We start from the raw sequence: 24,693 nt of genomic DNA on the forward strand, positions 1-24,693 counted from the left end.
TATATATATATATATATATATATATATATATATATATATATGTATATATATATATATAATGTGTTGTGTGCAAACATGTCATGTGAATATAATAACAATATATCACTAATTAACTATGTAAACACCGAAATGCTTGAATCCAACTGAATATTCAGTAATAGGAAAATGAAATATAACAAAGTGTCAACAAGATCGAATGGAACTCCACGTCTGACAATCCCAAAATAGTTCATATGGTCATCTACTCATCTCCTTCAAAATATTTGAACTTCCAATTCTCAAATTCCAAAATCCTGTTTAGCAAAAAAAAAAAGACATTAAATTCATTACAATTATAAAGTGATTATGAATCACAATTTTGAAACAATAACTTAAACTTATTGAAATTAATTGCAAAGATCTTTCACAAAGTCATAAAAAAAATCCTTTTTTTATGGAAAAAAACAATAAATTCATTACAACTAATAACAATAAGTGAAAATGCTTAAATCTAAAAATGCATTATCTTACCTTCCTATAATGATATTGATCCCAACCAGCCTTGCTTCTACTTGTGTACCAGAAGATCCTGTGCTTAAAAGTATCCTTTAATATGAATAGTTCAGAGTTAGGTAGAACCTCACAAACAATAATTTTTTGAAACACAGTAGCTTGGTGGAATTGTAGTATTAGTGTGAAATTGTAGTTCTGGACCAAAGCTACACAAGGCATCTTCATCTTTCAAAATAAAATGGAAGCTTATTGGCTTAGCAATTTAATGCACCAAACACAAGATACATTAAGTGAAATTTAACTTACAATATTTCATGGAAATGTTTATATATTGGTTATGCAAGAATCTCTTCCAATGCAAGAATCCCTTCCAATATTGATCAAATCTAAAAAAAGTAAGAAAATTATTGCCAACATTAAATAACAAAATAATTTTAAAATAAAACATAAAAAAATACACAATTTTATTACCAGATTCAATCTCTTCAAGATTATCCAAGTCTTCTTCTACTTTAATGGGAGAAGATTTTTTCCGGAACCAATCTTGAAGACAAATGAGAGCTTGCACTAATCGAGGTGTTAATGAACTTCTAAATGAATCTAGAACACGTCCCCCGGTGCTAAAAGCACTTTCCGACGCCACAGTAGAAATAGGAATCGCTAACACATCACGAGCCATCTCAGCCAGAGTAGGAAATTTGGAAGAATTAACTTTCCACCAAAGCAAAATATCAAAATGTTCATTTGCAACGTCGACATCTTCATCGAGATACCTATCTAACTCAGTCTTAGCATCCATATTTCCACTTTCAGCCTTATGCCTCAAGTATTCTTGTTGTATTAGTGTTCTTTTATGAATATTTCCTATGTTTATACCCGATGGCTCAACTTTACTAGTGGATGATCCTTGAGACATTTTTGAAGTGACCTTCCTATATCCTTCAAACAAAGAAGTCATGTACAACTTTATTTCAACTCTTAATTGCTCCCCTTTCTCTTGCCCATACATCTTCGAAAGCCCAAAACCCACATAATCAAATTTGAAACGAGGATCAAGCACACATGCAATAAAAATCATCTTATTCATTTTTTCTGGAGCACCCCAATATTTGTCAAATTTAAATTTCATCCTTTTTGCCATCGTAGCCAAAACATTGTCATCACTCTCTACCAACAACTTTAAAACACAAGAAAGCTCGCCAATTTCATGAAAGTGGATATTTGAAGTAACATATGACGAACCTGAAACTCTCAACGTAAGATTATAAAAAGCTTCAAGAAACTTCTCCATTTTTCTCACATTTTCCCAATCACCACTTGTCAATGCACCTACATCTTTCCATCTTCACAAACATGGGTAAGAAGATGATCCAACAATCCATGATCATGAATACCATAACTTACAAAAGCATTTTCAAATTCCAAAGCAACTTTCAACATCAAGTAAGTAGAATTCCACCTAGTAACAACATCCAAACACAATGACTTCTTACTTGTTATCTTTTCAAGTTCACAACAATCTTTGAATTTTTTAATCCTTGCAGGAGATTGTCTAATATATCTTATAGCTTGTCTAACTCGTCTCACAGAATCTCCAACTTCTTTCAAGCCATCTTGAACAATGAGATTGATTATATGAGCCACACACCTCACATGAAGGTGTTTACCATCCATCCAATTACTTCCCCATTTACTTAATTGGTTTGACATCTCTTTCACTGTAGTATCATTCGAACTAGCATTATCGACTGTGATAGTGAAGACCTTATCCAAACCCCAATCAAGCAAACATTTAGTGATAACAATTGCCATATCATCGCCTTTATGGCTAGATATTGGAGAAAAATTTAATATTCTTTTTTGCAAATTCCAGTTTTTGTCAATAAAATGAGCAGTAAGACACATATAATTAATTCTCTGTATTGAAGTCCATGTGTCTGTTGTGAGACAAACTCTTAGACGTGTCTCCTTGAAAAAAAGCTTAAGATTTTTCTTTTCTTCCAAGAAAAGTTCAAAGCAATCCCTTGTAATAGTCCTACGAGAAGGAATTCTAAATGATGGTTGTATCACATTTATAAAGTGTCTAAATCCTTCCATTTCCACAAAACTAAAAGGTAATTCATCGACAAGTATCATCTTGGCCAAAGCTTTCCTACAACCTTCTTGATCAAATCTCCAAGCATTGATTGTTATATGATCTTTTGAAATGTTTTGAAAGGCTATTTTTGCTTGTTTAGTTTCCACATTACATGGATATTTTTTACACTTTTTCAAATGAGCACCCAACGATGAAGTACCATTTAAACTTGAATCGGCAGCATAACTTGCACCACAATAATTACATTTTGCTCTACGTGTCCCATTAGAATCCTCATATTTCTCAAAATGTTCCCAAATAAGAGATCTAGGTCTTACAGATTTTTGCTTTTTCCCAACATCAACCGAATCTACAGATGACGAATTAGGAGCGTTATCATTTGAACTCTTGCTTTCATCGACCATACCCTCCTTTTCTGCCATCTATAAAAAATGAAACAAATTAACCAGTCAAGAAACAATAATGATAAACATTGCATGTGTGCCCTTGCAAAATCAAACGAGAAGTACTCCAAATAAAAAATTTAATTGCTGAATCAATATACAAACAATATTCTAGATTAGCTCACTGAACAATATTCTAATTGCTAATTGCTAAAAAAACTTTAATTGCTGAATCAATATAAAAAAAGAGCAATAATGTATCAATATATATGTATATGGAATGGACAGTAGGTATTGGCACCCATTTTCACAATAGGTATTGGCACCCATTTTAACAATACAGTAACCATTATTGTCATTCCGAATCACATCAAATATAATCCAACAATTTTTGTGCGCATATAGACAAAAATCAGATTCACCCGTCCAAAATTTATGCTCCCCTGCCAGCGCACCCCCCCCCCCCCCCTCCCACACCCTTGGAGTTTCAGAATATGGCATGGGTACTGGAGGAGGAGAATAGAGCCAAAACCATGTTATTAAAAACGAAATTCGAAACAATAAAATAACTCATTTGATAATATAACTCATTCGAAACAATAAAATATGTTGGAATTTGAGAATAAACGATTGCAATTTGAGAACTTGAGAATATTCCAAAATAACTCATTGCAATTTTAATATAATGTAATAAATAAATTGTAATATCATAGATGTCAACTGTAATATTGTGGGGACCCGGGCTCTAATTCTTTTTCTTGGGATTAAATGGATCATTATTCTAAAATGTGGGTCAATTATTCGCTTTTTACATCAAATCAAATGTAACTAAACAAGCATAAGTTCTTTATTTATTGTACAACATACAACAACAGATACATGTCTTATTCTATATACAACTAGTGTTCACTACCATCTATAAACAAAAGATGATCCAAAGCTAATAAAAAGACCACTAGTCCTCTGCTGCGCCCGTGATCTCCACGCTAACCCGATCATCTCTGTCTCGACCCAGATCCTGCTCCACCTGTTGTTATGCACACATACAGACATAACAACAGCCGGAAAACCGGTGAGAACAAATCCCAGTATAAACATGTAACATGCATATAAACAATCTAAACATGAAACATGCTGATATGAATGTCATTCATATAAAATCATGCAATGTGAATCTACTCATGTCTAGACTCGACTCGACTAGAACTCTAGGGATCCCGTTGTGAATAAGACGTCACTGGCTGTCACCTACCCTACCAATCGAGGTGCTGTACGTCTTATTCCTAGACTTCGGCCTGATCTGTATCCACGTCTACAAAGGGGCGGTGATCTTCCCCTAAGCTGAGATATCGCCGAACATCTAGTAGTCTGCCTGATCTCCAGACTGCCCTATCTTAATGCATGAATACAAAATCTGCAAACAAGCATAACGCAATGCTACACGATCTGTAAACAATGCATAGCAAGATCTGCATACAAGTTCTATAAACCAATCTATAACAATCATTATCATATCAAGGTATGAACAATCAAACAAGTATGTGATTTTGGTTGGGAAACTCAAATGTAATCTCATTTGAGTCGTGATTCCCCAAACAAAACATGTACTATACCTTTCGTCGTAGAATCGCTGTCACGGTCGCCAATACGAATCTGAAATGGAAATGTGAATACGTACTCTATCAATTTCTAATCTAAATCAACATATATCCAAGTCACTACGTGATCTCAATACATTTCGATGGCATAACGACGTAATTCTCGATACCGGTCAATCAAATTCTCAACAGATATCAACACTATCTTATTCTCAATCATAATCCAATACAATATCCATCCAAAACACAATAATTCTGCCCCAATAATTCATAAACCATATTGAAATTCATAGGAACTACATATGATATCATTTCTTTGATCCGTTTACAAATATATCATGCTCAATACGTCAAGAACACAATATAACTATCATATTCTAATTTCCCAAGCATCTGAATTTCGAAACCTGTTGAAATTACATAAAACTTACATCACTTTGTAGCTAGTAACGAGAGGAGCTCAAAACCGCAGTCGGATTTAAATTTGGATATGTAAATCTTGCACAAGCTAATCTCCAAGTGAAAGAATCTTCCCTCTCCTTTATTCCTCACTTTCTCTCGGCCATCAGCTGAGTGAGGAGGGAAATCAAGACACATCTATATATATATTGCATGGTTTAGGACAAATGGCTTGTTCTTTGATGTACACGTCTCGCGCATATGCGCGGCATTACTCGCGCATGTGCGCGAGACCTACGGTCTCAACAATTTAACAGCTCGCGCATATGCGCCATTCTTTCCGCGCATATGCGCCCAAGCTTCTGGACAGACCGCGCATATGCGCCAATAAACTCGCGCATGTGCGCCACAGTTGCTGGAAGTTTCGCGCATATACGCCGCTTTATTCCGCGCATGTGCGCCAATGTTTCTGGACATGTCGCGCATGTGCGCCACTTTCTTCGCGCATATGCGCCGATGCTACTGTAATTCTCATGCATATGCGCGCATTTCTTCGCGCATATGCGCCATAGCTTCGGCCCTTTACATTTATTCTTCACCTTTCTTTCTTTCTAGTCCAATAAAATACATCTACAATTTGTAGATGTATTTTATTGGACTAGAAAGAAAGAAAGGGACTACAATCATCTTAATTATCAACAAATCCATCTGATTATGATAACTAAATCTTCGAGCCTTACAAATATTTTTCTCCTATCTTCCTTGGAGTATTTCATAGTCATATAAGTGAGGTCTGATGAATCATTTGTGTTTATGTATCTTTGCCTTCCCTTTTTTCTCAGTTAATTTACTTGTTTCTTGAAACTTTACTTTAGAATGGGACCAGTGAAGTCTATAAGCAAGCTGGTTTCTGATATAAACACTGGAACATTGGAGTCTGATGTTGGTGAGTTCTCCTTGTTAATATCTCATGTCATGTCATGTCATAAAGACAAATTCGGAGGGTTTTATGTTGTCTTTAATTTTTCCATTAGTCACTTAAGTTTGAGGTTCTCCATTTCACTGGATAGGCTTCTGGAAAGTTAACTTCTGTCTCAAACTTTTAGCTATGTTTGATTGCAATGTAGTTCTAAGAATATCATCGTGTGTTTCCTTCTGATTTGCGAAAAAGATAACTTGGTTCTCTCACTTTTCCATACTTATTTCCTTCGAAAATCTTCATCTTGGATATAACATTTTCCCCATGGTTTAATGTGGCGAATCACCACGAAAGCTTATAGGCATGGTTTAAGCTTAACCTGCTGTTTCTGATATGAATTGCAACCATATCAACTGAGAAGAATTCCAATCCCTTAGGTTGCGTTTGGATTGGCGGATTTCAAATATATTCAAATTGATCTTACTGTTTTTTGCTTTTGCCCTTCATAGATGTTGTTTAGCACCTCCTTTTGTCTACATCGATCAAGTAAAGAACACACAATCTGATCGTGTAGAGATAGCTGCTCAGAATTGTTGGATTGGTAAAGCTGGTGCTTTTATGGGAGAGATCAGGTGTGTGCCACACTTTCTACGTGCAATGATTATGATATTATTTTTTGGTTTTAAGACACAAAGAGTAGTCTTGTTTGTGACCGAAAGCCCTTTTCAAATTTAATCTGTTTATTGAAGGACTATGGATGATGATTTTGATGTTTCATAAATGTCATACATTTTTGGGATGTATTATGTGTTAACATAATTGCGCAGTGCGGAACAAATAAATGACCTTGGGTGCACGTGGGTTGTTCTGGGGCATTCTGAAGGGAGACATGTAATTGGAGAAGACAATTAAGTAAAAGCAAATGGAAGATCTTTTAATTTTGTCAGACTTATTAAAAGCGAAAAGATGAAAGGAGTTCATTGCGTTAAAGTTCACCATTTCCAATTCTTGCTAACTCTGCTCCATTTTAAAAAGCCTTCTCCAAAGTCCAAACCATATGCAGATGCAGTTCATTGAGAAGAAGGCTGCGTATGTCTTGAGCCAGAATGTAGGAGTAATCGCATGCATCGGGGAGTTGTTGGAAGAAAGGGCAGCAGGAAAAACTTTTGATGTTTGTTACCAGCAGCTGAAGGCTTTTGCCGGCATGTTTAGACTCTTTCTCTCTGTTTCTTGGTGTGTGAAAGTTGAAACAGGAATTTCTTTCGAAAACATATTGTTTAATCTGTTTTCAGTCTTTTTGTGTGAGAAGTTGAAACAGGAATTTCGTGCGAAAATATATTGTTTAATCTGTTTTCAGTCTTTTGCTTTTATAAACTGCAGATGCCGGTCCAGACTGGGATAAAATTGTGATTGCACTTGAGCCTGTATGGGCAACTGGAACTGGCAAAGCGGCTACACTAGATCAAGCACAGGAAGTTCATGTAGCTGTTCGGGATTGGCTCAGTAAGAACGTGTCTGCTGAGTTGTTTCTAAAACTCAGGATTACATATGGAGGTACATTATTGTCAGTTTAAAAGCTTCCATGAAAAAGAAAATTTGTATTTTTCCTGCTATTACTCAGATTATTTAATTTCAAACTTCCTATCTGCCATATGCTCAGAAAGCTAGTATAAAACTAAATATACATTGTTTGTATGTTCTGAATGAGTTTTTTGTCAGGTTCGGTCAATGGAAGCAACTGTGCCGAGCTTGCAGAGCAAGAAGATATTGATGGATTTCTTGTGGGTGGTGCTTCCCTAAAGGTGACACTTCTATGCTTCAAGAACTGATTTTACCTTTGATAATCGACATGCAAGAAAAAAATTATGATAAAAAGTTTTTTGGTGATGGGAGACACTTCTTTTTGGTTTTTACTTTTGGCTTTTTAATCTCTTGATATTGAGATATCATAATCATTCATTAAAAAATATTACTTTTATATCAAAAATATTAATTATTACTTAATAAATTACAAGATTTAAGCTGTAAAAAAAAATATACATAAACATAGTTGACTCGTCTCACGGATCCGTAAAACTTCTCACAAGATATATATTAATTCAATTACTATATTATAATACTTGAGAAACCTAGAATAACTAATTTTGAGATCATAATATAATTTTTTATAAATAAAAAATACCTTTATAAAAGTACAAAAATACCTCATTTCCGTTTAATCAAAAAAATATCATAAAAAATTATTTTAGTAATTCTTTGTTTATATTTAATTATCGTATCTCCATAAAATATTCACTTATATTTATCTGTAATTTTGAATTTTTAAATTACCACATTACCTTTAACATAGAAACATATTGTGAAAACTATTTTAAATTTTCGTCTTTTGATATGATCTCTAAACTTTATGAAAAATGAGTAGGTCTCTTGTGAGACGATTTTACAAATTTTTGTATGTGAGAAATGTCAACCATACCGATATTCACAATAAAAAGTAATAGTATTTTTTCATGGATGACTCAAACAATAGATCCGTCTCACAAAATACGACTCATGAGATCGTTTACTACAAGTTTTTGCCAAAAAAAAAAATTAATGGCAAAATAATTTAACAAGTATATATGCATCCCGTACCAAGAGATGTTAATAATAATAATAATAATAGGCATTTATGGCGTGTCAAAAGATGATGATGATGATGATGAAATCAAAAAAATGTTTTTTTTTATAGAAAAACTCATGAAATATTCAACCATTTTTCGAATATTTTTAAAAAAATCCCCCTTCGACTATATTTAATGATTAGTTGAATTTATTCGATGAACATATCATTAGTTTTGGAAATTATTTAAAATTTTGAAAAATTAAACTAACTTAATTAAATATTATAATTTTTTAATATGAGAATTCAAGGGATACAACTTAGTACATGAAGTATTATAAATAATTTAATTGCTACATAATCCAATTAAAAAGTCAATTTTACTCATATTCTAAATTGTTTTTAAGTTCAATTTTAACTATTGCATTTTTTTTATACAATAATTTACAAATTTCAAATTTAAAAGTTCAGTTGTACATATATGAATTTAATAATAATAATTGAACTTTAATTTTTTAAATTGAATCATATATCAATTAAGTTATTTACAATAATTCATACACAAATTTATTAAGTTATCAATAGTTCATACCAAAATACTTTTTAATCATTAAAAAAACATGTGATCGTTTAAAATATTAAATTTGTTTGATGATCGATTCTTTTAAATCTAAAGCATTTTTCATTTTTTTTTTGAAATCCTAATCTAGAGGTAGGAGGATTCGAATCTGAGTCATTACAAGAGAAAAACAAGACGAGACTATTAGATGTAAAACTCGATCTCAAGCCTTTTTCATTATAGAGAGTACTAAAATCATCTATCTTGCGGGTTGAATTGGTTGGAGAGGAGTTGTCCTCGTTTCTTTCATCATGTCATATTTTATGTACTACATAAATTAAAATCAAATAATGAATTTATATTTGAAAATTTATTTCAGAAAGAACCTTCACTGGGTTTTTTTTTTACTTTTATGAATCACAAAAATTCATGTAAAACGGTATTATATATCAATTTTATATGACAAATATTCTATTTGAGTCATCTATAAAAATTATTATTTTTATTATAAATATAGATAGATTTGATCCGTTTAATGAATAAAGATCTATGATACTATTTCACAATAGATTTACCATTTATGAATTATGCATTTAGGGTCGCCTTTCTAAAGGGAATACGTTTATCTTTGTTTCTTTTATATTACGAGAGTAAATGTTTACTATTATAAGTCTCGAACTCGAGATTTGTTCTTTTTTATTGAGATGTTAACGTTATTAGGCCACTATACTTGTGAGTTGTGATAAAAGGTCTTATATTTCTTTTTAATTTGGAAAAGTTTGTTATAATTTGAAATAGAGTAACGTTACATGTACAATCAAATTTGTACAATAATTCTTATAACACAAAAAATTCAATACAAAATTTTCATTTATCAACATCTAATGAAAAATTCAATGCAAAATCTAACGATATAATAACAAAATCTCATGATTTAATTGTAATAAGAGTGAGTCTCATGTGAGACTGTCTCACGGATCCTAAGTTGTGAGACGATCAATCCTACCAATATCCAGCATAAAAAGTAATATTCTTAGTATAAAAAGTAATACTTTTTCATAGATGATCCAAATAAAGATTCGTCTCACAAAATACGATCCGTGAGACTGTCTCACACAAGTTTTTGTCTTGTTATAAATATTGTTGTACGACATTTTAATCGTACTTTTAATATTATTATTTGAAATATGGTCGTAAACTTGAAATCTTGATAGCAGTAAACGGTTGGAAAAAGGCCTTCATTTGATTGGCAAAAATTTGTGTGAGACGGTCTCACGGATCTTATTTGTGAGACAGATCTTTTATTTGGGCTATCCAAGAAAAAATATTATTTTTTATGCTAAGAGTATTATTTTTTATTGTGAATATGAGTAGGGTTGACCCGTCTTACATATTAAGATCCGTGAGACGGTCTCATACTGACTCCAACTCTATTTGATGTAAGCTAACATTTGTGAAAAGCGCAATAATTGCAATAAGGTAATTTGTACAACGTACATCAAAATATTTATGTGAATGTTCTCTCTCTAGATTGGATAGACTTCCAGAAAGAATACAGCTGTGAGACAACCAAGCCAATTATCCTCTTTAAATTTATCATATCCATCATATACACAAGGGTATTAGTATTCAGTTCTCATCGGATCAATTTTTTTTTTCTTTTTAATTTATGCACTACTTATGTTCACATGTGTTTTTTTTTCTTAAAAAACATTGAAAATTTGAAATTAATATATGATATTTGAATAGTGATTTTATATAAAAATATAAAATTTGAGTATAGAAGTAAAACAACTATATTATATTAATACTTGTTTGTGTACTCAAATATTTCATATTAGTACCAGATCCTAAAAAGTTGATACTGAAATATTATACATAGTACCACTTTTTTTAATGTTTTGTATTCATTTTAATCGGAAAAAAGACATGCGTCAGTAATATCAATGACTGTTATACATGTTTGCGTACTCAAAAATCATATATCATTATTTGAGAAAAGACGTGTCATTAATACTACTTATACATGATCGAATACTCAAAATCATATATTAATGTCAGATCTGAAACATTTTATAATCAAATGAAGATTCTGAAGAGGGGACCCTACAGAATTTCAGGGATATACTATGCTCCTTTTAGTGATGTTTAATTTAATTGACTTTGTTGGTGGAACATGTCTTTATTGAAAAAGAAAATTATATATAATTTTTTGAAAGGGTATTGAAAATATTTTTTAAGAGACTTGAAACCTTAGCTATAGATATTATTATATAGCCCATTTTTTGTTTTTTTTTTTCTTTTTTCCCCCATATTAGCAACGTATTATAAGCACGCGTGTTATAAATTATTTGGTGTTTACCAAAATAATGATGAATTAGAGTGATAATTCAAAACAACAATACAAAAAACAAATTAAAATTAAAGTTAAAAAACACTATTTATAATTAAAAAAATTAAGATTATTTTTGTGAATACACAATATATAGATAGATCATGATGGACCTCTATGACCTTGTTCTAAAATATAGAACATAGATAAAGATATGACAAAAACTTGTGTAGACAGTTTCATAGGTCGTATTTTGTGAGATATATATCTTATTTATGTCATCCATGAAAAAATATTACTTTTTATGCTAAGCGTATTACTTTTTATTGTGAATATCGATAGGGTTAACGCGTCTTACAAATAAAGATTCTTGAGACCTTCTCATAGAGACCTATTCTAAACATATATACACTACATTTAATGAAAATAGATTATTTTACAATTAAACATTTTGTTTAATTGTGGAACATGATTTTATTATACAATAAGGCTGCGTTTGGCTGGAAGGATAGGATAAACTAATGATTAGTACGTAAATGATAAAGAAAATGATTTTGGTAGGATTGTAATATATAGTGTAAAATAATATTATGTTTGGTAAGATTTTAAGTGTAGGATAATTTTGAATTTTTGGATGAAAAGACGAAATTGCCCTTCCTCTTCGCGACGGCGGCGGCCGGTCGGAAATGGTGGTAGTTTCCGGAAAATTAGCGACGGATTTTAAAAACCGTCGCTATTAGCGACGGTTTTTGAGAAACCGTCGCCGATCTGGTTTTGAATTATTTTAGTTACTAAAAAATTTGACATTTAGCGACCGTTTGAAAACAAACCGTCGCTATTTGCGACGGTTTTTTACAAACCGTCGCTAAACAGCTGTCGGCCGGCGGTCCGTCGCCTGTCGGCCGGTGCTCGGCCGCGGTTGGCGGTCCGTCGGCGGTTGTGGAGGCGGCAATCGGTGGCGGGAAGTGGTGGTAAATTTGATTTTAGGCGGGAAGTGGTGGTGAGTTTGAATTTAGGAGAAGGGTAAAATTGGAAAAATAAGAGGTATTAAGAGTGGGATAAATAATCCTAGGGGGTGAGGAGGTATTATTTTAACCTACCTAATATAACCCAATCATTCATAGGAGGGATTGACTTGGTTAAATAATCACCCCAACCAAACGCCCGGATAGAGTAGGATAAAATTATCTATCCTACCCAATCACCCCAACCAAACGTTACCTAAGAGTATGACCGGTTAATTGAGTGTATTCACTGACTCGTGAGGTGTGATAATTAATGACATATTTTATAATATTGATAAATCAATGTATATGAATAACAAAACGACTTATTTGCAGAAATTAAGTCAAACATTGAATAACTCAAATATGTTAATCATTTATATATCATCTTTCCCGCCGAGCAATCTTGTTTTAAATACATTCATCTATACATCATTTTTCGCACCAAACAATCTTATTATAAATAAATAAATATGATTTTTTCAAATAATATAATACGAAGAGTAGGTCTCTTGTGAGACGATCTCATGAATCTTTATCTGTGAGACGGATCAACCCTACCGATATTCACAATAAAAAGTAATACTATTAGCATAAAAAGTAATACTTTTTCATGGATGACCCAAATAAGAGATCTGTCTCACAAAATGCGACCCGTGAGAGTCCCAGATAAGTTTTTGTCTAATATGAATGCAAATAATCCTGGTTCAAAATGTATATCATGTGGTCCAACTACAACTATTATGTACTTTTTTTGGTGAGTGAAATGGGTCAAAAGGTCCTCCAAAACAATCTGCTATTTGCTTCTTCTTTCTACACTAATTATATGGTAAAGTAGACCCTACCCGTGTGAGCACTGCCCGCAGGATAGATCTAACGACTCGGAAAAATCCGAGCCAATTTTTTTTTTTTAATACATGGTGGTGGGCCCGGATCACTCATGTGGAGTGATCCGGGCCGTTCCCTTCCCGTGCAGGCAGCACGGGCAGGGTGAAATAATCCCTAATTATATCTCATCGACCAATTTAAAGCTATTATTAATATTTGTAGGTGAGTAGGCCACAATGCCAGCCTGCTTCGGTGCCTACAGAATTTGTTCACTTGCATGCATGCACTTTCCATCTACTCTCTCTCTCTTATTGCCTTTTCTATCTACATAAATTTTATATGTTTTAAAAATCAAATTTATAAATATATCTTCTATAAATAGGGTTCTTGTATCTCATTCAACAATCAAATTCCAATAAATAAAACCCAATATTTGAATAAAGTTTCTGGTTTCAATGGCTGTTTCCAAAGCTCTTATCGCCTTAATCCTTTTATGCTTTGTTCTTGTCCATCAAGTTCAATCACAAGGGGTAGCTAACTCATGATCATGCCATTTTTGTATGATTCAGTTTCTCGATAAGTTGATGTCTTTAACTTATAGGTAATAATATTATCGTTGCAATCTTCTTGCAGAGCACTAGCAATGGAGGTGTAGGAGGTTCCAACATTCCAAGAATAAGTAATATATCATTCTCTTCTCTTTTACCTCTATCTTGCCCGGCCGGAAATAACAGTTTCATCTCGTGTCGTGGTCGTGCGGTCTTGGACTTTGCAAGCACATTATATGTAGACAGTTTTCTATTAAATTTTCTCAAATTGTAAGGTTCAAAATTTTATAGTAGAGCCTAAGTAATGGTAGACTCGGTTTACGTTTCACTATATTTGGGCTGGTGCTGCAAGTGAGTTGAGCTGCTAAGCCAAAATTCAATATATATGATATTGGTTAAGAGTCCGAGTACAAGTCGAGCACGAGTAGCAACTCTAGCATGACAACTATGGCGTGTGTGCAGATTTTAGATAAGTGGGAAGCCCCTGATCGTGAAATTCGTCTTTGCTCTATTCATACATCTAAATATGGTGTGTGTGCAGATTGTGGTGAAGCTTGTGCAGCTCGGTGCCAACTATCGAAAAGGCCAAATCTGTGCCGAAGAATATGTGGGACGTGCTGCTTCCGGTGCAACTGCGTGCCACCGGGGACTTATGGAAATTTTGCAGCCTGCCCTTGCTACGCTAGTCTCACTACTCGGAACAACAAACGCAAATGCCCATAAATTACAATAGGAATCTGTTTATTTCTTTCTTTCTTTTCTCCGGCAGAGTCCATTTATCAGCTGGCATAAATGGATTCTTGAATAACATTATGTTTTAAAGATCTGTACAACAATTCTTGTGCTGAGCTACCTTTGTCCTGTCTCTAGCTATTTTCGGTTGCTTGTGGAGGCCTCTTAATTATGTTTTTTTTTTTTTAAATTATGTTTGGCACTTAAAATACTGTTTGGTGCAGTAATAATTCTCTTCCTATTAATCTTGCCTTGTTCTTATTTTCACGTTCTAATGGGAAGGGCAAGATTCTACTCTATTAGAGATCCTGATTAAATCTAGCAACTTGTAAGTAATTTAAAATGGTTCACAAGAAAATATACTGGTTTACAAAGAGCTAAAACATAACACTTGCTAATACATTTAATAACAGAAACATAACAAGTATGAAACTACATACATATCACCCCATTTCTTGTTTCCTTGCAGCAGATTTCAAACTTTTACACAGTTCACACAGTGAGATTTTTTGCAAGAATCCCCTCAAATGTGATTCCAGGGCCAAAAGCCAAGATCAATCCCCATTTGTTATCCCCTTTTTCTTCTTCTTTCTTAACATTTTTGGCTTCTTCTAACATATACTCCAGCACATAGACAATTGTATTGCTACTAGCATTTCCATAATCTGCCAGAGCCCTTCTACTGGAATTCAGTTTGTCTGGAAAAAGCTCCAACTTCTTCTCCAACCGATTTAAAATCGCGGGTCCTCCCGGGTGAACGGCCCAAAACAATTTGTTGTAGTCGTTTTCAGAAAATCCAGCAAATCCCATCAGTTCGATACAGAAATCTTGAATATTATCTTCAATTATCTGAGGGAGCTCCCTTTCCAGCTTGAAACTTATTCCTTCTTCCGTGAGTCTCCCATCAATAACCTTCTCTGTATCTGGTAGAAAATGTTGCATCGATGTATGAAGTTCAAAAAGTGGTTTTTCGAGATTTAGAGTCGGGTTCGAGCCGATGATCATGGCTCCGGCCCCATCACCAAACAAAGCAACTCCAACCAAATCGTATGGCCTTTCGGCACTTGGTGGCTTGTATCCAATAATGGTAGTTTCTGAGGTTGCAAGCAGGACGCGACTTCCGGGATTGTTCTCAACAATGTCTTTGGCTACTCGAAGACCAGCCACTCCACCTGAGCATCCTGAGAAGTAGAGCATGACCCTGCGAGTTTCCGGCCTGAGACCCAGCCCTTTTGCAATGTATATATCGCCACCCGGCATCCGGGCTTCGCTGGAGGAGACGTAGACTAAGTGGGTTATGTCTGACACTGACCTGCCCCATTTCTTGATGCAAGATTGTGAGGCCTCGATCGCCATTTTCGTTACGGCTGAGTTGCAAATGTCCAGCCTTTGCCTGACTGTTGGAACCCCTTCAGTGGCTAGTTCAGGATACTTTTTAAGGATTTCTTCTGACATTACTACATATCTGGTCTTAACTGTGGTTGTCTTGCCTGTTGAGTCAATGTCAATGTAAACTAGTCAGTATTAATCATCACACAGTAATATTTAACTAGACAAAAAAACACCTGACGATAAAGCATTGTCAATCTGATGTTACTCAGGAAATCATCTTCTTGGTCTGACTGATAAAATGAATTTGGGATTTGCTAAGGATCACTATTTTTAACGGGGCCGGATTCAACAGGGGGCGATGGCAGATGGCAGACGATCGCTCCCGTCTAAGATGAAAAGACTCATAATCTTAGGCCTAAACTAGTCCCTGATTTCAAGCCAAAAAAAGGAAAGTTACAAAATATGCGAAGAGAGAGCTTACAGAGCCGAGTGAGCTTCTGCTTTAGGTCGGGGTCATCACAGTTGTTGTTTTTGAAATAGCCATCAACCAGAAACTCTTGCATCACCAGCTGGTGAGGAAAGGCTTTTCCAATGGCTAGAATCACCGCTTTTCCGGGACCGGCATTCTTCAGGTATTGCTTCATCTCTTCACTTCCCATGACTCTTTCGATCAATGACAACTTCAAAATGCTTACAGAAACTTTGTTTTCTTACAAAGTAGATGGCATAATTTGCTTCTATATATACACCAGTAATGCACAGCTTCTTATGGTTGAAAAGATATGAAAAATAGTTTAACCATTGCAGGAACAAAATGATGGAAGAGTGAAACAATTTTTTACATAATCTAAGTAGAATTAGTTTAGGGGTGATAAATACATGACCTCTGATAGGTGGAGGTTCGGTTTAGGAACCAAGAGCAAATAAAAATTCCACCATCAGTTTCCTTCTTACACAAATGAATGTAAAATTTCATGCTGCCGTTGGGGCTTGGATGCATCATTGAGGCAATGTCAGAAAGGTTGCATCTCTGTGAAGACATGACCCAAGAGCAGCCCACGAACTTCAGAGTTTCAGCCCATAAACTCAAGCATTGACAGCCCATGAATTTGAAACTTTGAACTCAACGTATCAGCTAATTTCTCACCTTTGTAACAGCTCCTATTAATGTATTCAAGCCACTTCAATTCTTAAATTTAAACACCATTGACCCTCATCTTGTAACAGCCTTGTAATGGTTGATTAAGACACTTCAATAAGCTATGAGAGCCTTCAAACGGCAGTCTCTTCAGCTCACCTCTCTTAGCCTATATACATTCCCACGTACAGCATCAGAAACTCATCCCAAACCATGTATCAAAGCTTCTATATTCCACCTAAAGTTCTGCTAAAATACTCAGAACATTCCAGCAACTATTTGGTCCATTTCAACAACAAAATTATGCTAGTTTTTGAGCAGAATCTGTCTCTTTTAAAAAACAAATTCTGCTCAAATTTGACCACTTGTTGCACGTATTCGATGCAAGCTCTCTGTCCAAAAATCAAAGCCCCCGTAGCAGTCCATTTCCTATCTCATTCTCGTGAGCTTTCGACGCTGATTTCTGCCCATTTTCGAAGCAACCATTCGCAAGAAAATTTTGTTGTCCATATCGAAGACCTGTAGCTGCCTAGATTATGTCCAAACTTTGAAGAGTCTGCAGCAATCCTTTGAAACCTTAGCAGCTGTTGGATCTGGTTTTCTACACGCCCAAACGCAGCGGAAGATTTAAAATTTTTATTTTATTTTGAAAAACAAAATAATATTGCTTTGGACGTTCGTATGATTTAACAAAAATTCATAGGGTGTTAGAAATTTATACCTTTGTGAATAGATCACTTGGCTCCAACTGATCCGATATAAACAGATCTAGCTCTTGATGATTCCCTACGAACTTTCTTCAATAATCTCCTTGTTTTATCCTCCTATCAAGTCCACGACTACATTGTTTGATCCCCTTCTAATTTGCACTAGAAAAGTAGAAGAGATTTTACGTAGGATAGAAATAATTGAGAGACGGTTCACAAATCCTTTTCCCTTTTGAAGCAGCCGAATTTTTTCCCTTTTTGAGAAGGTGTTCTCGTGAGATATAATTGTAGTGGGGCTAGGGTTTGACTTTCAAGTATTATTTATAATTAACTTAAACCCTAATTACATAATTAACATTAATGGGCTTGATTTAATTAATTGGGCTAGTCCAACTAGTTTAATTAATTTAATCAAAGTCCATTAAAACTTTAATTATTTATTATGTTGGACTTGTACTCCTACAAGCCCATTAAACATAATACCCACCATATTTAATTTATTAATTAATCAACTCAACTTTTGAGCTTAATAAATTAAATACATTATAAATTCAACATTTGAATTTATTATTTAAATTATAAATTCAACTCTTTGAATTTTTATCACCTCCAAAATTTAATATTTAATAAACCCAACATTTGAGTTTAATAAATTAAATTATCACATTTTATAAATTCAACTACTTGAATTTATTCTCTCAAAATTTATTTATCATAAATTCAACTCCTTGAATTTACTATATAATTAAATTCAACTTCTTGAATTTATTCTCTCTACGGGAACAAACAATTCAGTACTTGTGTGACCCTCAATGGTTCAGGGATACAGCTAGCCGTGGGTTCACAACTCTTTGTGATTCAGGACAGAATCCTTTATTCGGGCTTACCCTAGTTAGCCCCATTCTTTTCATCAACACCTTGATCAAGAATGTCAGAACTCATTTCTGATTGCACCCATCGGATCATGGTAAGAGCGTCTAGTAGCATCGCCCCATGATCCCCTAGGTATCACTGATAGTGCCTGCAAGAACCAGTCGATTATGATTAACGTACAGTACGGTCCCTTCATCTCATATATCCCGATCGAATCTGCAACTATTGGTTCATCGAGAGTTGCATATTAATTCGATAACTATGTGATAACTATAATAGTGGCATCACGTGTACTATTTGGAGAACTCTTTCTCCAACGTACATCTCGTACTCTGGCCAGAGATTCCATGCACTATTATTTCATATGATCACATAGGATATCCACACCCGTAGGTGAGCGGTGAATCCCCGACTACAATGCACTGGCTCCTATATGTGTCGCAACTGTACCCAACCTCGCCACCTGATGACTCTCCTGGAGCCGGTAAACGAGTCAAAGCACAGCCCTAGCATATAGAGCCTCAGTGTTGTCCCGGGTCATAAGGACTAATGGTGTACAATCATAACCACGGACTTATCCTCTCGATGAATGATAACCACTTGGAAAGTCCGAGGGAGGGTTGTTCGGTATAATCATCATATGACTACCCATCTGTATGTTTGGACATCTCTATGCCCTTACCAAGAAACGCAGTACACAACATCACAGATGCTAGTCTCGAGCTCAAGCGACCTTTATCCATTTTTTAGGCGGCTGAATCGACTAGGAACGAATTTAGAATATGCAGTGTTTACAAATGAGTTTCAACATCGAATTACGATTCATTTGTATTAAAGCATAATCAAGGACTTTATCTATGCTGATTGCATGGGTATACAGATAAAGTATAACGAAACCATTAAAAGTTAAATTATATTAAAATAAAGATTGTTTATTTCACTTGAGTCAATAAATTCCCTAGCCAACCGTTGGCTTACAGGGCATCTACTCTAACAATCTCCCACTTGCCCTAGAGCCAACTACCCTTAACTTTAATCTCATTGTTTCGCGATGCTTCTGAAACAATGGTCCTGGCAAGGGCTATGTAAGTGGATCAGCAACATTATCTGCAGAGGGGACTCTTTCGACTGATATGTCTCCTCTTCCCACAATCTCCCGTATGATGTGGAACTTCCTCAGTACATGTTTGGATCGCTGATGAGACCTTGGTTCCTTTGCTTGCGCAACGGCACCAGTGCTGTCCCAGTACAACGGGACTGGATCAACTCAATTAGGAATAACGCCCAACTCTTGGACAAAATTCCTCATCCAAACTACCTCTTTGACTGCATCAGATGCAACAATGTATTCAGCTTCAGTGGTGGAATCCGCAACGGTGTCTTGCTTGGAACCTTTCCAAGAGAAAGCCGCACCATATAGCATGAATACAAAACTAGAGGTCGATTTCGAATCATCTACGTCACATTGGAAGCTAGAATCAGTGTAGCCTTCCAATTTCAATTCTCCACCCCATAGACCATGAACAAGTTCTTAGTCCTTCTCAAGTACTTAAGAATATCTTTCACAGCCTTCCAATGCATTGGATCAGGGTTTGCCTGATATCTGCTTGTAACACTCAGAGCGCAAACAACATCAGGACGTGTCTATATCAGACCATACATGATACTACCAATGGCAGACGCATATGGAATACGTGTCATCATCTCTATCTCTTCATCAGTTTTGGGACACATAGCTTTAGATAGAGTAGTACCATGACACATTGGTAAGTATCCTCTCTTGGACTCTTCCATAGAGAATCTATTTAGAATGATATCGATATAAATCGCTTGGGTGAGCCCCAACATCCTTTTGATCTATCTCTATAGATTTGTATTCTCAATACATAGGATGGTTCACCCATGTCTTTCATGGAGAATTTACTTACTAACCATACTTTAGTTGATTGCAGTAATCCTACATCATTCCTAATGAGCAGGATATCATCAACATAAAGTACTAGGAATGTCACTACACTCCCACTAACTTTCTTGTACACACATGGTTCCTCTGGATTCTTAGCAAAACCAAACTCTTTGATAGTGCTATCAAATCTGAGGTTCCATCTCCTTGACGTCAGCTTGAGACCATATATTGATATCTGAAGTTTGCATACCTTATGCTCACTTCCTACTGATGTGTATCCCTCAGGTTGAGACATATAAATTTCTTCTTTGATGTCTCCATTGAGGAATGCAGTCTTTACATCCATTTGCCATATCTCATAGTCATACTATGCTGGTATGGCTAGTAGTATTCTAATGAACTTAAACATAGCAACTAGTGAAAAAGTTTTCTCATAGTCAACTCCTTGCCTTTGAGTATAATCATTTTCAACCAACCTTGCTTTGAAGGTCACTACCTTCCCATTCGTTCCAAGCTTTCTTTTGTAGATCCATTTGCACCCTATGGGAACGATTCCCTCAGGTTGATCCACCAATGTCCAGACTTGGTTTGAATACATAGAGTCCATTTCTGACTGCATGACTTCAAGCCATTTGGTTGAATCAGTATAAGATATTGCTTCTTTGAAATTCATTGGATCACATCCAACACAATGCTCATCGTGACTTTGTTCATGAAGAAGCGTATATCTTGCAGGCGGTCTAATAACCCTATCAGACCTTCTAGGAGCTTGTACTTCAACTACTGGTTGTTGGGGATTAGGTTCAACTACTATAGTTGAGGGAGTATGTAGTGACCCGTTCCAGAATCACCTACTAATCAGAACTTAAGCATGCAAAATTAACATTTAAAACTGAATCAGGTAAACAGCGGAAAAAATAGTAATACAACCCAATCGAATCTGTAAGTACAAAATACTTAAACAACCAGATCGAACTAAATACCAAGAACAAATACCAACAACTACAGGTCAACCTCTGCCAGCTCCCTGTCCACTCCCTCCTGGACCGTCCAACCTGAGACCTGCCCCATCGAATAGGGTGTCCAAAACAGAGATAAACCGAGGACGTGAGCATAAAACTCTCAGCACCGAAAGCATGAGTATACAAGACTATGACATGCATGTATGCAAAATGTACTGGATACCAGGATCTGGGTATATCGAAATACTGCTCAGGTAAATGACGTCAAGGTATGTAGCACTCTGCGCCGTCGCACCAGGAGGTGGCTCCCATACCAAAATAAACCTGTGGATATACCGGTGACCTGACCACCGTCGGCCAACGGGGTCCAACCATCCACAACAAACGAGGGCTGAGCACCCTCTCAACAGGCTATCTCAAAAATAGTCAGGCTCAACATGATTATGCAAATGCCGCATAATAAACCATGCATCATATGACAGATAATAATGCAACATATAAACATGCAACACATAGTAAAGCATACTCAATCCTGCTATCTCGGATAGTACTTTCGTACCTCAAAACAGTAGATCCTAGCAATCAGCCCTAGAATCAAGCCTGCGTCCGTAGTCAGCCCACTGATGCCGCTAGCTCCCAACTAGAGCACAGCTCCGCTACAAGACTAGTAGCTCCCCGCTAGTGCCTAAACCTCGGGAAAAGACTAGAAACCCATCAGAAACGACTAAAACGCTCTGGAACACTCGGAATTGGCGAGTAAAAAGTGAAACCTCGCGCCTCTATTTATAGACAACGATCGGAAGATCCGATCCACTTCGGAAGATCCGATCCGGCACACTTCGGACGATCCGAACTCCGATCGGACGATCCGAACCTTGCATGTCTTCCACGTGTCCAGACACCTGTCTTCGGACGATCCGAACCCTGATCGGACGATCTGAACTCTGCATGTCTTCCACGTGTCCAGCCACCTGTCTTCGGACGATTCGAACTCTCTTCGGACGATCCGAACCCGCTTCGGACGATCCGAACTCTGTTCGGTCCTTCCGATCCCACCGAAATATAATTAATCCAATAATTAACTCAAATTAGACATCGGGATACTACATTCTCCCCCCCTAAAAAGGATTTCGTCCGCGAAATCGAGTTTGAAGAATGACAATTCTGAACAACAATACATTCAACTTAAGAATGAATTACAACTGAAAGCACAACTGAAATTACAATCATAACTGAAAATACTACAACTAGAACAATTCTGGATGCTCTGACCGCATGCGACTCTCTAGTTCCCAAGTAGCTTCTTCAGTACCTCGGCGCTGCCACTGCACTAAGACAAGAGGAATAGTCTTATTCCGCAGTACCTTATCCTTCCGGTCTAAGATCGAAACCGGTCTTTCCACAAAAGACAAATCCGGATTCAGCTGAATTTCTGTCGGATGCAAAACATGAGACTCATCCGCTACGTATCGTCTCAACAAGGACACATGAAACACATTGTGAACACTAGACAGATACGGTGGCAAAGCTAATCTGTAGGCCAAATCTCCCACACATTCTAAGATCTCAAAAGGACCAATGAATCTCGGAGATAGCTTACCCTTGAGTCCAAATCTCAGAATCCTCCGAAAAGGTGATACCTTGAGAAACACTTTCTCGCCTGCATCAAAATGAAGAGGTCTGCGCTTGGTGTTCGCATAACTCGCTTGTCGATCCTGAGCAGTCTTAATCCGCTGTTTGGTCACAAGAACTTTGTCCATGGCCTGCTGAATCAATTCTGGACCCTCGACCTGTCGTTCTCCGACTTCTTCCCAGAACAGAGGAGTACGACAACGTCGACCATACAATGCTTCAAACGGAGACATACCAATACTCCTATGAAAACTGTTGTTGTATGCAAACTCTATCAGCGGCAGATGATCCTGCCAAGCTGGCCCGAAATCCATCACACAAGATCTCAACATATCCTCAAGAGTACGAATAGTCCTCTCTGACTGACCGTCAGTCTCTGGGTGATATGCAGTACTCAAACTCAAGGTAGTGCCCAAAGCTTGCTGAAAGCTGCCCCAAAATCTAGATGTAAATCGAGGATCTCTGTCACTAACGATACTCACGGGCACACCATGAAACCGTACAATCTCCTGAATGTACAACCGCGCCATCCGATCGAAAGTGAAATCTCTGTTATACGGAAGAAAATGGGCAGACTTAGTAAGTCGATCCACTACCACCCAGATAGCATCTCTATTCCCCACAGACATAGGCAAGTGAGTCACGAAGTCCATCGTGATATGCTCCCACTTCCACTCCGGAATAGGAAGATTCTGTAACAAACCTCCAGGTCGTCGATACTCAGCCTTCACCTGCTGACAGACAAGGCACTTGGAGACATACTGATAAACATTACGTTTCATACCTTTCCACCAAAATCGAGTCCTCAAATCCTTATACATCTTGTTGCTCCCTGGATGAACACTCAACTTGCTACGATGAGCCTGGGACAAAATCTCTTCCCTCAAAGTGTCATCTTCCGGTACAACAACACGACCAGATAAGCACAAAAGACCCTCGGACTGATAGTGGAAACCAGAAGTATTATCTCCATCAGCCAACCGAGCTAATTTCTGAATCTTAGAATCAGACATCTGAGCATCTCTAATCCGAGAATACAAAACTGGCTCGGACAAAATAGTAGCTATACGGATACTCTCTGTTCCCTTCCGATGCTTACAATTGAATCCCATCGAACAGAAATCCTGAATAATCCCAGATACAGCACAAGTCTGAAGAGCAGATAACCTCACCTTGCGACTAAGAGCATCGGCCGTGAGATTCGCAGATCCTGGATGATACTTGATCTCACAATCGTAATCTTTGAGTAGATCCATCCAATGACGCTGACGCATGTTCAACTCAGCCTGAGTGAACAGATACTTCAAACTCTTATGATCAGTGAAGATCTCAAATCGCTCACCATACAAATAATGGCGCCAGATTTTCAAAGCAAAAACGATCGCTGCTAATTCCAGATCATGAACAGGATAGTTTTCCTCATGAGGCTTTAACTGTCTCGACGCATAAGCAATCACATGCTCATTCTGCATCAGAACACACCCTAGTCCCTGTAAAGAGGCATCGGTGTAAACACTGAAACCACCAGATCCAGACGGTAAAGCCAAAACAGGCGCAGATGTCAAACGTCTGCGAAGTTCCAAGAAACTCTCTTCGCACTCTGATGTCCATTCAAATGAAACATCTTTCCGAGTGAGCTGAGTGAGTGG

The 24,693-nt window shown here is 36.4% G+C and overlaps 2 protein-coding genes and 1 long non-coding RNA gene across 6 annotated transcripts; 1 reads left to right on the forward strand and 2 right to left on the reverse strand.

The window, feature by feature from the left end:
- Positions 1–430: 430 nt before the first annotated feature.
- LOC140814402 (zinc finger BED domain-containing protein RICESLEEPER 2-like) lies at positions 431–3,012 on the reverse strand. Its single transcript, XM_073173363.1, has 4 exons — positions 1,887–3,012; positions 964–1,821; positions 799–878; positions 431–568 (listed from the first exon to the last, which is right to left on the reverse strand). Exons 1-3 carry the CDS (start codon positions 3,010–3,012, stop codon positions 817–819), a joined length of 2,046 nt encoding a protein of 681 aa, XP_073029464.1. The 3' UTR covers positions 431–568; positions 799–816.
- Positions 3,013–5,717: 2,705 nt separating this feature from the next.
- Positions 5,718–7,831, forward strand: LOC140814039 (uncharacterized). Of its 4 annotated transcripts, none has more exons than XR_012114062.1 (5): positions 5,718–6,521; positions 6,717–6,801; positions 6,953–7,122; positions 7,247–7,443; positions 7,609–7,831. It is a non-coding gene; the product is annotated as an uncharacterized lncRNA (long non-coding RNA). The 4 variants fall into 4 exon arrangements; XR_012114060.1 differs by having other exon boundaries at positions 7,270–7,443; XR_012114061.1 differs by having other exon boundaries at positions 5,718–5,916; positions 6,399–6,521; positions 6,953–7,443.
- A 6,662-nt stretch (positions 7,832–14,493) lies between these two features.
- LOC140815107 (type III polyketide synthase B-like) lies at positions 14,494–17,515 on the reverse strand. Its single transcript, XM_073174219.1, has 2 exons — positions 16,308–17,515; positions 14,494–15,984 (listed from the first exon to the last, which is right to left on the reverse strand). The coding sequence occupies exons 1-2, from the start codon at positions 16,483–16,485 to the stop codon at positions 14,987–14,989; spliced, it is 1,176 nt and encodes a 391-aa protein (XP_073030320.1). The 5' UTR covers positions 16,486–17,515; the 3' UTR covers positions 14,494–14,986.
- Positions 17,516–24,693: the final 7,178 nt, after the last annotated feature.

This window comes from Primulina eburnea, chromosome 15 (assembly GCF_022965805.1).
Source record: "Primulina eburnea isolate SZY01 chromosome 15, ASM2296580v1, whole genome shotgun sequence".
Classification (NCBI taxonomy): Eukaryota; Viridiplantae; Streptophyta; class Magnoliopsida; order Lamiales; family Gesneriaceae; genus Primulina; species Primulina eburnea.

Coding starts and splice junctions, on each gene's coding strand:
- LOC140815107 (XM_073174219.1), bottom strand. CDS start 16,485: ATGGGAAGTGAAGAGATGAAGCAATACCTGAAGAATGCCGGTCCCGGA. Junction 15,985..16,307: donor GCAGAAGCTCACTCGGCTCT/GTAAGCTCTCTC, acceptor TTGACTCAACAG/GCAAGACAACCACAGTTAAG.
- LOC140814402 (XM_073173363.1), bottom strand. CDS start 3,012: ATGGCAGAAAAGGAGGGTATGGTCGATGAAAGCAAGAGTTCAAATGAT. Junction 1,822..1,886: donor AAATGCTTTTGTAAGTTATG/GTATTCATGATC, acceptor GGAAAGATGTAG/GTGCATTGACAAGTGGTGAT. Junction 879..963: donor TCTTGAAGAGATTGAATCTG/GTAATAAAATTG, acceptor TACTTTTTTTAG/ATTTGATCAATATTGGAAGG.